This window comes from Brachyhypopomus gauderio, chromosome 16, assembly GCF_052324685.1.
Source record: "Brachyhypopomus gauderio isolate BG-103 chromosome 16, BGAUD_0.2, whole genome shotgun sequence".
Classification (NCBI taxonomy): Eukaryota; Metazoa; Chordata; class Actinopteri; order Gymnotiformes; family Hypopomidae; genus Brachyhypopomus; species Brachyhypopomus gauderio.
In genome coordinates this window covers 8353646-8366823 of record NC_135226.1, presented here as the reverse complement: position 1 = coordinate 8366823, position 13178 = coordinate 8353646, and the positions used below count along the sequence as shown (strand labels likewise).

General features: G+C 38.8%; 1 protein-coding gene across 2 annotated transcripts; it reads left to right on the top strand.

Moving 5' to 3' along the window:
• The first annotated feature begins 8779 nt into the window (after nt 1-8779).
• tnfb (tumor necrosis factor b (TNF superfamily, member 2)) lies at nt 8780-11212 on the top strand. 2 transcript variants are annotated; one of them, XM_076976352.1, is made up of 4 exons: nt 8780-9156; nt 9267-9318; nt 9522-9581; nt 10255-11212. In XM_076976352.1, exons 1-4 carry the CDS (start codon nt 8995-8997, stop codon nt 10698-10700), a joined length of 720 nt encoding a protein of 239 aa, XP_076832467.1. In that variant the 5' UTR covers nt 8780-8994; the 3' UTR covers nt 10701-11212. The 2 variants fall into 2 exon arrangements, with proteins under 2 accessions (XP_076832467.1, XP_076832466.1); XM_076976351.1 differs by having other exon boundaries at nt 8782-9156; nt 9519-9581.
• Nucleotides 11213-13178: the final 1966 nt, after the last annotated feature.

Sequence of the window (13178 nt, the reverse complement as noted above, 5' to 3'; positions counted from 1 at the left end):
CAAGCTCCCTCCCACTAATCCACAGATCATCACTGATGTCTGCTGAATAACACACAGCCTACACATGTGTGTACAGACAGGTCTGCCAGCATTTACAGTTTGAGGGGGCGAAAAGACTGCAGTGTAATGTCACTAGAGCCTACATCTGAAATCCCCCGTACGAGAGGCAACAGAGGTTTCGCTCCGAGGGAAGGGAACAGTGCAAAGGTGTCACCACTGCCGGAACGGAAAGACGATGCGAAAGTGTTACGTGTAGGCAAACGCACACTCCTCTGTGGGGAAGACGACACACATAACCAGAGGAGCAGAGACACAGAGGAGCGTGAGGGAGCCACCTAGGAAGAATGTTGAGCCGCGTTGCTCACTGACCACAGAAGAGAAACCTCAAAGCCTCCCCGCACAACTGCTTTTAAAGGTTAACCTCGGAACCTCCACCGTCTCGGCTTCTGTAATACTCCATTTGCATTTTGATAGAGGCCGCAGGCGAAACACCTGGAAGTCATTCAAATGCCACCAAATATTTTGTTACAATTTTTGAAATAAAAATAAGTTTTTATTTGTTTGCTGAACATGGTCTTGCAACGAAATATGATATGTGACGGTACGGAGGTCCCCTGCCAGCCCCCTGGTGGCCCCTGGTGGCCCCTGGTGGCCCCTGGTGGCCCCTGCTGGACCCTGCTGGCCCCCTCCTTCAGTGGCGGCAGTGGCAATGTTTGTCCTGTCCTTTTTGCGTTGAGTTTCATCCCTTATGTGGGTGTTACCCATTAGAGAGTTCGCCAGCCGAGGTTCATTTGTCTTTGTATATATGTCTTGTCTATATGTACCAGTTGCTGGTTATTGTATCTTTAATTTGGATTAGTTCACAGGTTTTGAGTTTATGCACTTTATCCATTAAATCCTCAATTTTCCCTGAGACTGGTGTGATCACTTTCTTCTTTTCTTGCCCTCTCTCGCCTGTCAATATTAGGAAATGATGCTTTTAATGCAGAGTTACAGAACTTAATGACAGAAGCAATAATCAAAATTTTATTAAAACAGAAAGCCAAAATGAAGAACATGCTTCTTTACACAGGAAGTGCACCAGAGAAACCACGTGTTGGCTACCCAACCACAAACGGAGACACGTCATGTTGCTATATCAATGATTCAAACATTAACAAAGGAATCCTATCTTCTAACCTCAGGAAATACCGCACCTTCCTAAGAGGGTGATTAAAAGAAATCATGGGAAAAAAAAGATACATTTAGGATTGCAGCTTTGACATGAGGGAGTAAGCAGGTAGTTGATATACTGACTTAGGAAAAGAGGGAAGGGGTTGCATGATTCAGTGTGGAAAAGGCATGTGTGGACAGGAAACACCATCATGATAAACCAAAAAATGACTTCACAAATCTATATAATTTACTTCCTCATAAATGAATTTTAACGATGGCTGTTAAGCATAGGATAATTCACTCAGAAATGTTCATGAAAGCAAACTTTCAAACTTTCTTAAAGTAAACAGTTTAGTCAGTACTAGCACAAAGCAGCCTACTTACTATGACAAGAAAGCATAAATAAATAGCACATTTACAGTATGTTAACAACCAAACTGGTCACCTAATGATCTGGTCTATCATATTTCCCATACCATGTTAAAGTTAAATCAACAGAAGTGACTTTTTCAGGCAACATTAGAAAACTCCGGAAAATTTAATGTATATGAAATCAAGGAAATTATGTGGTGATTGTATAGTTGCAACAAGACAAACAACAACAAGAACAACACCAAACACATTACTGGTTTTTATTTTTAATGCTCAAAAGAACATTTAGGATTTTTTTAGGAACAATGAAGGTAAACATAAAAGGCATATAATTCTACCTGAAGTAACTGATCCATTTGATATTTCTATTTAAATTATATCATATTATAATTTCCATATGTGACGGGCGGGGGTGAGCAACTAAAAGGAAGCGATCACGCCAAGTCTCAGGGAAAAAGGATGGTTTAATAGAAAGTGTGCAAACCTAAAACCCATGCAGTATCTCCAAATTAAGGATATAATGACCAGTGGTCAACTGGTACAAAGACAAGACATAGGCTATATAGGCAAACAAACGACCCTCAGGTGAGACGGATCACGGGCTCCGCCCACCTGAGGGACGCACATGATGTCACCAAACAACAACAACAACAGCCGCTGTGGACAGAGGCGGCCGGTAGGAGGCCGCCTCACCGTGACACATATTATATCCATATTATATTTTACTAAAATATAATAAACTCCTCCCTGAACATTGTCTATGCACCTGATTCATTCAAATTAGTAGTAATTAGACCATTTATCAAAACCCCTAACCTCAATCCTTGTCAGTTATCAAACTACAGACCAATTTCAAACTTCCCCTTTATTTCTCTGATTAAATTAAATTAAATCTTGCTTAGCCAATCATTACCAGTTTGTCAACATAAATAGATATTCTTCAACAGGTGTCCCACAAGGACCTGTTCTAGGGCCCCTGCCTTTGTCTTTATATATGCTACGTCTAAGTGACACTATGGGTAAACACTGTGCTAGCTTAATCAGGCATCAGACAATGGATGTTGAGAAATTTCACTTACTTAATCTTGATAAAATAGAAGTGCTTTGTTATGCACATTAGAGAGGAGTATGCTCTCTAATTATGTAATAACTTGATGGTCTCCCAATCACACTTTCTTTAACAGTTAAATATTCATGGTGTAATTTTGGATTCCAGTCTCTCATTCAAAGCTCATGTAAATAATATTTCAAGGACAGTATTTTTCCTTGGGAACACTGTAAAGATTAGGAACATACTATCTTAATGGCAAGAATGTAGTGTTCGTAAACAAGCTCTCTTCAAACTACAGCTGTCTGACATCCCTACTAATAGTAGTAGTTTGTTTACCTTATTCCTATGTTATACATTGGCTCCTTTTTAATACTTTTAATGACTTTCAAAGACCGATCAGTCTTGCCCCACTCTATGGCCCGTGCACTATGACCTGTATCTCGAATAAGGGAATTGACCACAGGATGTTCCCACACTATGGAACCTTCCTGTCAGTATTAATTTCTCTTAAAGCAAGGCTGAAAACGTAATGTGATGATTGTTGGTTCAAGCCCCACAAGTGCCAAATTACCAATGGTTACTCTGAGCAATGACCTTGAACCTCAACTGCTTGATCTGTACTCAGATCACAATAGTATGTTGCTTTAGATTAATGTGTCTGCTAAATACTGTAAGTGTAATGACTGCTTGACATTTACACACTGCTTGTATTGTGTGGTTAGGAGCAGACACCGCCTTTCACACCCATGTCAGACTAGGATGCAATTTCCTATTCTTATTTAATATAAAAGAAATGGCTACTCCATTCTCACTTCAGCTTTAAAGTTCAGAGATCATGTATAGAAGGGCCTTCCATTCCCTGACCTAATTAACTAACCACTTTATTAGAAATCACTTTATCAATAGGATCACTGGATGGATATTATTTGCATGGCAGACCACATTAACTTTGGTGACATGACAGGAACTCAGGGCTTTTACACACAGAAAAGTCACTACAGGGTTGAGTGGCCCAGTGGTTTGAAATTAACCACAGCTGAAGGCCACATAGCAGCAGATGGGTGTATCTAATGTTTACTGCGTGTACAGAAAAACAGCTACTCTTGGAATGAGCCTATAAACTTGTTGTTTTTTCCTCAAAAGATCTTTGTTAAATGATCTTGCATCAGCTACTAAGTGGTTTGTTTTACATCATTTCGAGACTGCGCTCAGACTCACTGTCAGATTAGAGTTAATCTTCATCTCCTCACAATCAGACAAGGCCACAAAAATAACACAACATTATATTAACAATATATTAATGTTATATTTATTGAAAAAATAATTGAAATAAAACACACACACACTAATATATATATATATATAGTGACGATCGGGGTGGAGCGAAGGACGAGACACAGAATCCTTGCAGACACGTCACTTTTAATGTACAACACATAGATTGCGCAATAGCGCACGAGGAACATCTTACACTTACACAGAAACGTGTAGACTCTAGACAACGACGAGCACAGGACACTGCGCGAGCGCACATTAAATAGACAAACCACATTAACCCCATGTGATTACGAGACGATTCACAGGTGAGACGGATTATCACATGACATAGCCATCACCACGGAATATCCACAGACGCAGACGATGCACGTAGACTACGTAAACACACGCCCAAAAGGGAGGGGCCGGGGTCCTCAACGTGACATATATATATATATATATATATATATATATATATATATATACTTTTTTTTTTCTTTTTTTTCAGAGCGAGTCTTTCTAAGGCAGTTTACAGCTGTAATCAAATAACACAATGGTGAAGGTCTCTGTGACCAAGCTGTAACAATGTTTGGCCTGTGCTTGACCTCAAATGAAAGCAGTGACTTCAAGAGTTAGACTGATGATGTCATAGGTGGAAACATTTTCTCAGACTATCATGTAACTGTGGTACATTTTCTGGTACCAAACAGGTGAAGCCTTTATGCTTTGGGTCCTCAGGAAAATGCAGTCACGGTGAACAGGGTATCAGTTATCATGGTGAGCTTAGAGAAGAGAATTTCAGCAGATAAACGTGTCTGCAAAATACCATAAATGCAATAAAGGGACAGCCTGCATAAAAAGTTTTAGTTAATTTGTCATCAAGGCCTAAAAATTTTCATATCAAAATTTTCAGGTGCCTATTCAGGTTAGTGGATTAGATTTTGTGGTCACATAAGTAGGAGAGAGGGAAATATACAGATAAAGCGAGAGAAATAGAGAGAAACTAAAAGTAGATGGGGGAATCACAAAAACTGGAATCTCCAACAAAAGTTGCAAGTGATGGACCATATAAACACACAAGCAGAGAAACCCCAGAAATACTATTGCTCATTTACAACTCATTTACGGCTCATTTACTTGTCAATGCACCTTCAGGCTTGACCTGTTTATGCTATGTTATTTCTATGTCGCCCTGTTTATCTTTTGCATGACAAGTTAACCGTACAATCTTTGGCTGCTTGCCATCCATAGGGCATGTCGTGCAAAATACTGGAGTATCTGGAGAGATGGTCAGGTTATTAAGAAAAAAGAGTGGGAGTAGCGAAAACTCAAAACTCCGTAGGAACAACTGCACAAGTTGTCATGAAAGAAAGCGCTGTGCCATTACAGAGCTTGTTTTCTGATCTTTGAAGGCTCTGACTCATAAATTAAGACTCTGCAACAACTGGTCCATCACGTTTAACCTGCAGGTGAACAGAAGTCTATTGTGTACAATTTTTTTGTTGCACCTGCACCATCCGTCTTTTGCATACAACGCCAGGTGGTGGTAGGGAAGCCCCATGACGTGAGAAGCACTGGTTCGTGTGTACCTAATGACTTTCCAGCTTTTTGGCACAGATCCAGTTAAACTCTCCTTATTGCTGTCCTCCCCATAAAACTATGCAGGGACCGAGTTTGCATTTTGTGTGCACTTTGTAGTTTTCATTCCTCCATGACTGATCTACCTGAACTAATGTAGATTACACATTAGCAGCTGGAGCACTGAAGACAGACATGCTGTCTGTCAGACATGCTGTCTTCAGTGTGTACTTTATTTTCCTGTTTTGTTTGTTTTTTTACTACCAACAAAGGTTTTGGTATTGCTCACCCACCAGCCATTTGTTTAGGAACACCTACCTTGTGTTTACATCCATTTTTTGGGTACACCTGTCCTTCTTATAGGTGCATATTATAGAGGAACAATTATTAAACTATAAACTTTGCATGCACAGTTGAGCATTCGGCCTCTTCATCACATATCGATTCAGCAACTGCTTGCTGACTATAAGCGATTTCGATAATAATAACAATAACAATAATAATAATAATAATCACAAGGTATTAACTCGTATATGGTGTTGGTATGTTTGTGGGTGTTGACCTGTTTATCAGGCAAATGTTGCTGGGAAGTTTTGTGTATGTCAGTGTGACCAGATTGAAGTGCAATCATCAGATGTGCAAACCTCAAGTTAAAAATTGTTTTTGAGTCAGAAACTGCTAAAGTGTTAGAGGAGGACAGCATGGAGACAGCTGTGCATCTAGCAGGAACAATGTAAAAAAGAATAAATTATTCATAAAATTATATAATTTTATAACAATTATAAATTATTTGTAATAAGAAATACATCTAAAAAAGAAAAGTTGAAATTGTTAAATATGGTTGTCATATCTTCATAAGGTAAAGAAGTTACAATAAGAGAGGTCAGAAAAAGAAGAATTTCACACAGGTCACCAGACCACACAAAAGAAAAGTCATGAACAAGCCTTTCAGTACAAAGTATGATAATGAGGCAGGATACTGGTGCAAGTCATTGATGACTGAGAGCCATATATTAAACACAACACTTACAATAATATTAACAATAAGAGTCTCACAATGAGCGAAGGATCAATCACCAACAAAACAGGTACTTGTACACGCTTAGCATGTATGCTAATGACACGCAGATGAACCATATAACTGGTTAATAAGGAGTATGCCATGACACACGCACATGTACACACACACCAAGCGACAGTGACAGGAAGACAAGGGGCAATACCATAACGAAGGTTTATTTCATCAGTCTGTGTATATGACTGTGGAGTGACTCAGAGCCTAACATAGCACAGAAAAGTCATATAGTTTATTTTAAAACTAAAATAAAATAGACTAAAAGTAAACCTACACACAAATTCTACACAGAATTTGAGTCTGTTTTTGAATTATTCAATTTCGTATGATTTTGACATGGCAGGGTAGTTTAATTTTCCATGAAGTATACATTACATAGTCATGAATTAAACTGCTATTCCATTTAAAATATGCACAACCTACTTCTGAAATACACAGTAAATGATTTTGCTCCGTGTTTGGTCTCAGGACTGTTGTTCTTCAATGCCCAGTAGGAGTCTTTCATCATAGAGGGTATCCACCACTTTTCAATGTCATACATAATGACATGCAAGTATAGGCTACTGCTAAAGGAGAAATTCTGAAAACACATTTGGACTCAGTTTTCAAAGAGATGCTATAAACAGGTATTTTTCTGCAGGAAGCAAAACCATCGTTGAGCAGTGTGATAATTTCAGAAACATACCCAGAATACACTAATGAAAAAAGGACCTTAAAAGCCAAAGGACACAGAAAAGGCCCCTGACACCTGCTCGGTTGACTCTCCACCTGCTCGATTGACTCTTGCTTTTTCCAGACAGCTTGTAGCAGCTCACAAATGAGATGCAAAAGCCTTTAAAAAACAAAACATAAGAGTGATGGAAATATTGAACCGCTGTGGCAACTGCTAATGAAAATGTCACTGTTAGTCAATTATTATTTTGTTGGTAAGGTCTTTTTTGCAGTCTTTGCTGTTTTGTTTGTATATAGTCTGTCTCACTCCTAGAGCCAACGGTGACTGGACGATTGCCTACTTTGGTCCGCTGAGCTGACAGTAGGCCTTCAGTGCCTTTAAAGCCCAAACTCGTAAGAGTGCTGCAAACAGCTAAGTGTTTAAACTGCTAATTAAAATGTCACCTTTGGGTCAAGTATTATGCTACTGGTAGACCGACGTCCTGCTGTTTGTGGTCCACCGCTGGACTGTGTTCACCACTTCACTTTGTTCCAGTTGCCTTGGCCTTCTCTCTCTCTCTCTCTCTCTCTCTCTCTCTCTCTCTCTCTCTCTCTCTCTCTCTCTCTCTCTCTCTCTCTCTCTCTCTCTCTCTCTCTCTCTCTCTCTCTCTCTCTCTCTCTCTCTCTCTCTCTCTCTCTCTCTCTCTCTCTGTTAGGGGCTTAGGAAAATCATTACAAACTCTTCTTGTTCCAGAATTAGATTATTTGCATTTAAACCACTGGGCTAAACTTTACTTATGATGCTGTATTAAAGAATCCTTTGGTACTGATCCTTTTAGTATTGTCATCTGTATTTACCTGATTACATGTAACCTGGGCAGTTGGCTGGACAGAAGCATGTGAGATATCAAACATCACGTTGGTGGTGCATCATGTCAGATGAGGAACCAAACACGCTAAAGAAGGAACAAAAACCACTTTTTGACATGAAGGGAAAATGTGTCTGAGCTTTTTCACACTTCAGCAAGCTTCGATTGTAGATAACAGGTGACCATTGCATGATGCCATTTTATTTTTGGTGTACAGTCTGTGAATTTTATTTCAAGACTTTTAAAGTTAACATTGAGCCTCATTTAAACAAAGAATTCCTTATATAGCTGCACAGTAGTCATGGGCATTACATTACATTACGACACTACAGTGGCGTTTTTGTTACTATTTTGTTACTATGTATTTTAATTAGAATACATGACTTTTAAATTTGTGTAGGCCTATGTATGAAATACAATCCAAACATCTAATGCTTTATTTCATGATACATTTTACAGGAAGGTAAAGTATTTGAAGTTTGTAAAAGCTTGTAAAATCTGAAGCTTTTAGCAGAGGCAAATCTGATTACTTTTTTTAATGAGAGCATTTACACATATATTTTGTATTTTCATGTTATCAGCTTAGCCACTTCCTAACCCTGTGCTCTTGAAGAAGTGGCTCTGACTGAGTTTGTGTGTGTGTGTGTGTGTGTGTGTGTGTGTGTGTGTGTGTGTGTGTGTGTGTGTGTGTGTGTGTGTGTGTGGTGTGGGGGGGGCGGTACAGGGACGGAGGAGGCGTTGTGAGAGAACGTCGGTGTGTGTGTGCAAACGTTCTTTCCCTTTTCAAACCAACCTCTGCTCCCCTTACATCACTGGACTTTCCCATTCTGTTTCATATATACTACTGGAACTCCATTTAAAAACACACTTAACACAAGATATCTTCAAACAATCACCTGAGAGAGACATTCAGAACCTGCTCTCAGAGACCTGTATTAGATATAAACAGATAATACGCGAACCAGTGCGGAATAGAGATCTACAAAATGACAGCGGCAGATCTTGAATCGGGTATGGGAGATGTTTACCAGGCCACGGTGAAGAGCTTGAGGCCTCCTTCTGGATCGGGGAAGTGGAAGACAGTGGGGACCGTCATCCTGCTGGTCTCCTGTGTCACAGCCGCTGTCTTTCTCACATGGCATTTCACGGTAAGCCTAAAGTCACATAACAGGAATCTAGTCTACAACATGCCATTCATTGCTACGAGAGTGAGATAAGTGATAACAGAAAGTAAAGTTCTTCTGATAATTCTCCACAGACTCGGGATCAACAAGAAGCTCACACAGACATGCACAGCCACACTGGTGCAGGTAAATGGCACAAGTTTTCAGATATGTCATAACAAGCAAGACGTATACAAAAACTGCAATTCTGATGTCATGTTCATCATACATCTAACTGAACAGAAAACTACAAAGATGAACTTCAGGATGAGGAGATGTCTAACTGAATGAATTTGTGATTATGTCTGCAATGATTAATCTATAGTGATGTTATTTCCTCTTCTTAGCAGATCACCAGAAAATGCTAAGACACATAGGCAAGGATAAAATGGCTGCTATTCACCTCCATGGTAAGTTACAATGTCTAGTTTTTTTGTTTGTGTTTTCCTGTATTATCGCAGTAGGCGAGCTGTCTTTACTCCACATCCCCTAGTCTTTCAACCACAGTATCAGATCTTTTCTTTTATGAGTCATTAGCTACTTTGTTGACAATAGGTTCCTAATAGATGATGTGGTGATGTAATACAAAGGAGCACTCTCACAACAATCGATCAAGGACAGGAAAAACCAAGGCTGAAACCTTATGTTAAATTCAACATCAGTCGTCACAATCCTGTACATTACTCACAGAAGCAAAAGTGGAGTTTTAAAGGAAGAGGATAATTTTCATTCAAATTAATAAAGAATTTTCCTCTTGAAGACCTTAGCTCCTGTCTCCTTCCAGACAGTTTAATCTATAATCTAACTCCAGCTAGAGTTAATTGGCATTCCTTGAGGTTGTATCTGAAGAGGATCTAGATTTTGTATCAGGCATGACATTTCAATCTAAAACAGACTAAAAAGTTATCAGAAAAGGTTTTATCTGATGCTAATCATCTTCTGTTACTTCAGACTACGTAAGAATTGTATTATCTTTTCATCAATGATGTGGGATGTTTCTTACTGAAGGGTACAGCTGGATACAGACTTCGTCTGAGACATTACCTGCTTGTAATACCTACTCGAAATGTCTGTGTACTCTAGTTTCAGATCAAGACAACAAGGGAATGTCACTCCAGTGGGTGAGTGATGTGGATCAGTCGTTCTCGAAAGGCGGACTCAAGCTGAAGGACAACGCTATTGTCATTCCGTCTGACGGCATCTACTACGTCTACACTCAGGCGTCATTCACCCTGCAGTGCCAATCGAGTGGGGAAGACGCTGATGTGACTCTGAACCACGCTGTGTCGTGGTCTTCTCCTGCGTCCCCTTCGGCGCCAGGCAATCAAAAGTATCTGCTCGATGGAGTTAAATCCGTCTGCCAAAGCAGCATGCAGGGTCAGAAGAACGATGAGTCCCTGCACGACGTCATCTATCTTGGTGCAATCTTTCGGCTTCATAAGGGGGACAAACTGTCAACGGAGACCAACCATGGTGATAAAATCGATGACCAAGGTTCCAAAACATTCTTTGGGGTCTTCAAACTGTAAGACCCTTGAGGTCATGAGACAAGTGCAATGACAACCTGTTTTATGTTAAAACGTTCAAGTTGTAATTCTCAGAGAGGTTAGTAAAACAATTTATAAATAATAATAATAATTGCATGGAGAATATGAGATTGCAGTTTTGAATTTGCATTCCTGACACAATGTGTCAGAATTGTTGCAAAGATCTTCAGTCTGTTGACTGTGTTGCAGTATAATGGTTAGTCTGCTTGTAGACCACTCATCTGATGAGCAGGACAGCACTACTCATCATAAATCAATAGGCCAGGATATTAAGCTTTTATATGATGTCATATATGTAATATTGCATATAATATGTATAATGTACTGAGAAACATTCTAACTGCTCACTACAGAATGTTGTAACTAATGCACTTTTTAATTATTGTTTTATTACTTGTGCAAGTCAAGCAAAGATATTTAAAATATGTGTATTTAACAAATGTAATTTCCTTATTTATTATATTTATTTATGGGATGTGAATTAAAAATGTTGAAAACAATGGCTTTTTGTGTTGTAGTCATTTTACTTTGGCATTCAGATACGGTGCCTCATATAAATGTATTATCTAACATACTTAAACGTGTTGTGAAAAGCTGGAAGTGGAAGAGGTGGGGAGGTGTTTCCGTTTCGTCGTGAGTCAGACCTCACACTGTGCTTCTCCCTTTTCAACATGCAAGAGGATCAACGCTGGCGACACTTGTTTCCCGATACTTCCTGCTACTTTTCAGAGATTAAAGACGCTGTCTTAGCGTTTTGTTGGTCAATTACAAATCATTGGTCGTGTGCCCAGTATACGAGTCAGCAACACATCAAATAAAGAGCATGACATCAGTTTTCAGGGAAATACCACTTAGTGATAAGAATACTCCCCTGTCTTCATTCTGCATTGCTATGTACCCAGTGACCTTTGTAACAATGTCAGCTACAATGAGCCAATGAGGCCCCCTACAGGAAACAATGAACATTATTTGTTTATGCATTCCAATCTAATAAACATCCCTGTAAACACATGATAAACCGTATAGTATTTATGAAACAACCACAAGGTTTCTGAAATAATGATTAGAGTAAACTTCCATGTTTAATTTTTTAATAAATGTTGTTTCTTTGTAATTGGTCGCAAATTAATTTATTGTCCAAATTACTGGTCACTAACAGAACACATATTACAAGTTTGTTTAGTCTTCTACCATTATGGTCAGTGTGTAACAATAGGTTTTTCTATACCATAACATCCACAATGTTTGCATATGAAGAAAAAATTATTTATGTATTGTATTTGCAGCACACACATTAATTATACATACATTTTCAAAATTACATAGGAATTGATTTAAAGATGGATCGATTCTCAGAGTTACTCATTTATAGTGAACACACATAATAAATAAAAAGTAATTTTATGTCTGGTGATAATATAATTACATACCCTGAGCTCAGTGACTAAATATGATGATTACATGCTGTAGGAACATATGAGATGCTGTTTAAATATATCCAGTGAAGCAAGTCAACAGAATCACCTGCAAGTGTATCAGTTCAAAAGTTAAAATATTGTCATATTGTCCTATCATAAAACAAATGTTATTACTGAAATATTGCACAACAAAATCAGTATTCATAATGATTGTCTTTGAACAGAAATACACTCATCCAAACTAACCCCTTTTAAAGAGAGAAATTGAACCATCCCTCTTTCCTCCAACTCAGACATACCTTATCTATCCTAACAGTGCACAGTAATAGTTCATGTAAGGCTTGAAAATGTGTTGTGCTAAGTCCAGAAGGAAATTACAACAGGCATTTTGAAGTGTGAGCACAAGAATGGGACATGTGTAGCAGCCTCTCCATGAACAGCACACTATTCACTGTTCTATATGAACAGCACACTATTCACTGTTCTCTGTGTGGCTGCTACACAGTGAAACATGTTTAATTGATCCAGCACTGGTTTCGCCTCTGTTCTTTGTAAATAGTACTGTCAGGAACAGCACATGATCGCTGTGTGATACGTGTCTTCCTGGTTGAATCGTTACAAGTACCATATGGCTGCAAATAAACTCATGATGGGTAAATATATAGCACAGACCTATTTAGTCTGTAATATGACCAGTTAATTAAAAGATTTTCTGACCTTCCAAAAATTCTGGTCAAAATATAAACTAATTTTAGCTCTGTTCAGCAGCAGACTATCAAGTCTATCAAGTTATTCAATAGTTTACAATAATTAAATTTTATATCTTTGTTCTGAACCAAATCAATTTACTAGTGAATGGTGAAGCGTGTGGAACATGTCTGCTATGAAGCAGTGTTTCTCAGCCCAGTCCTCAGGGACAACTTGACCTCCCAACAATTAGGTTAGAGCAAAACTGTGGAACTGTCTGGTATAACACATACTGCTCTAAAACTGTGCTTCTCAACCCAGTCCTTGAGGCCCACAAGGAATATTTGCTCTTACC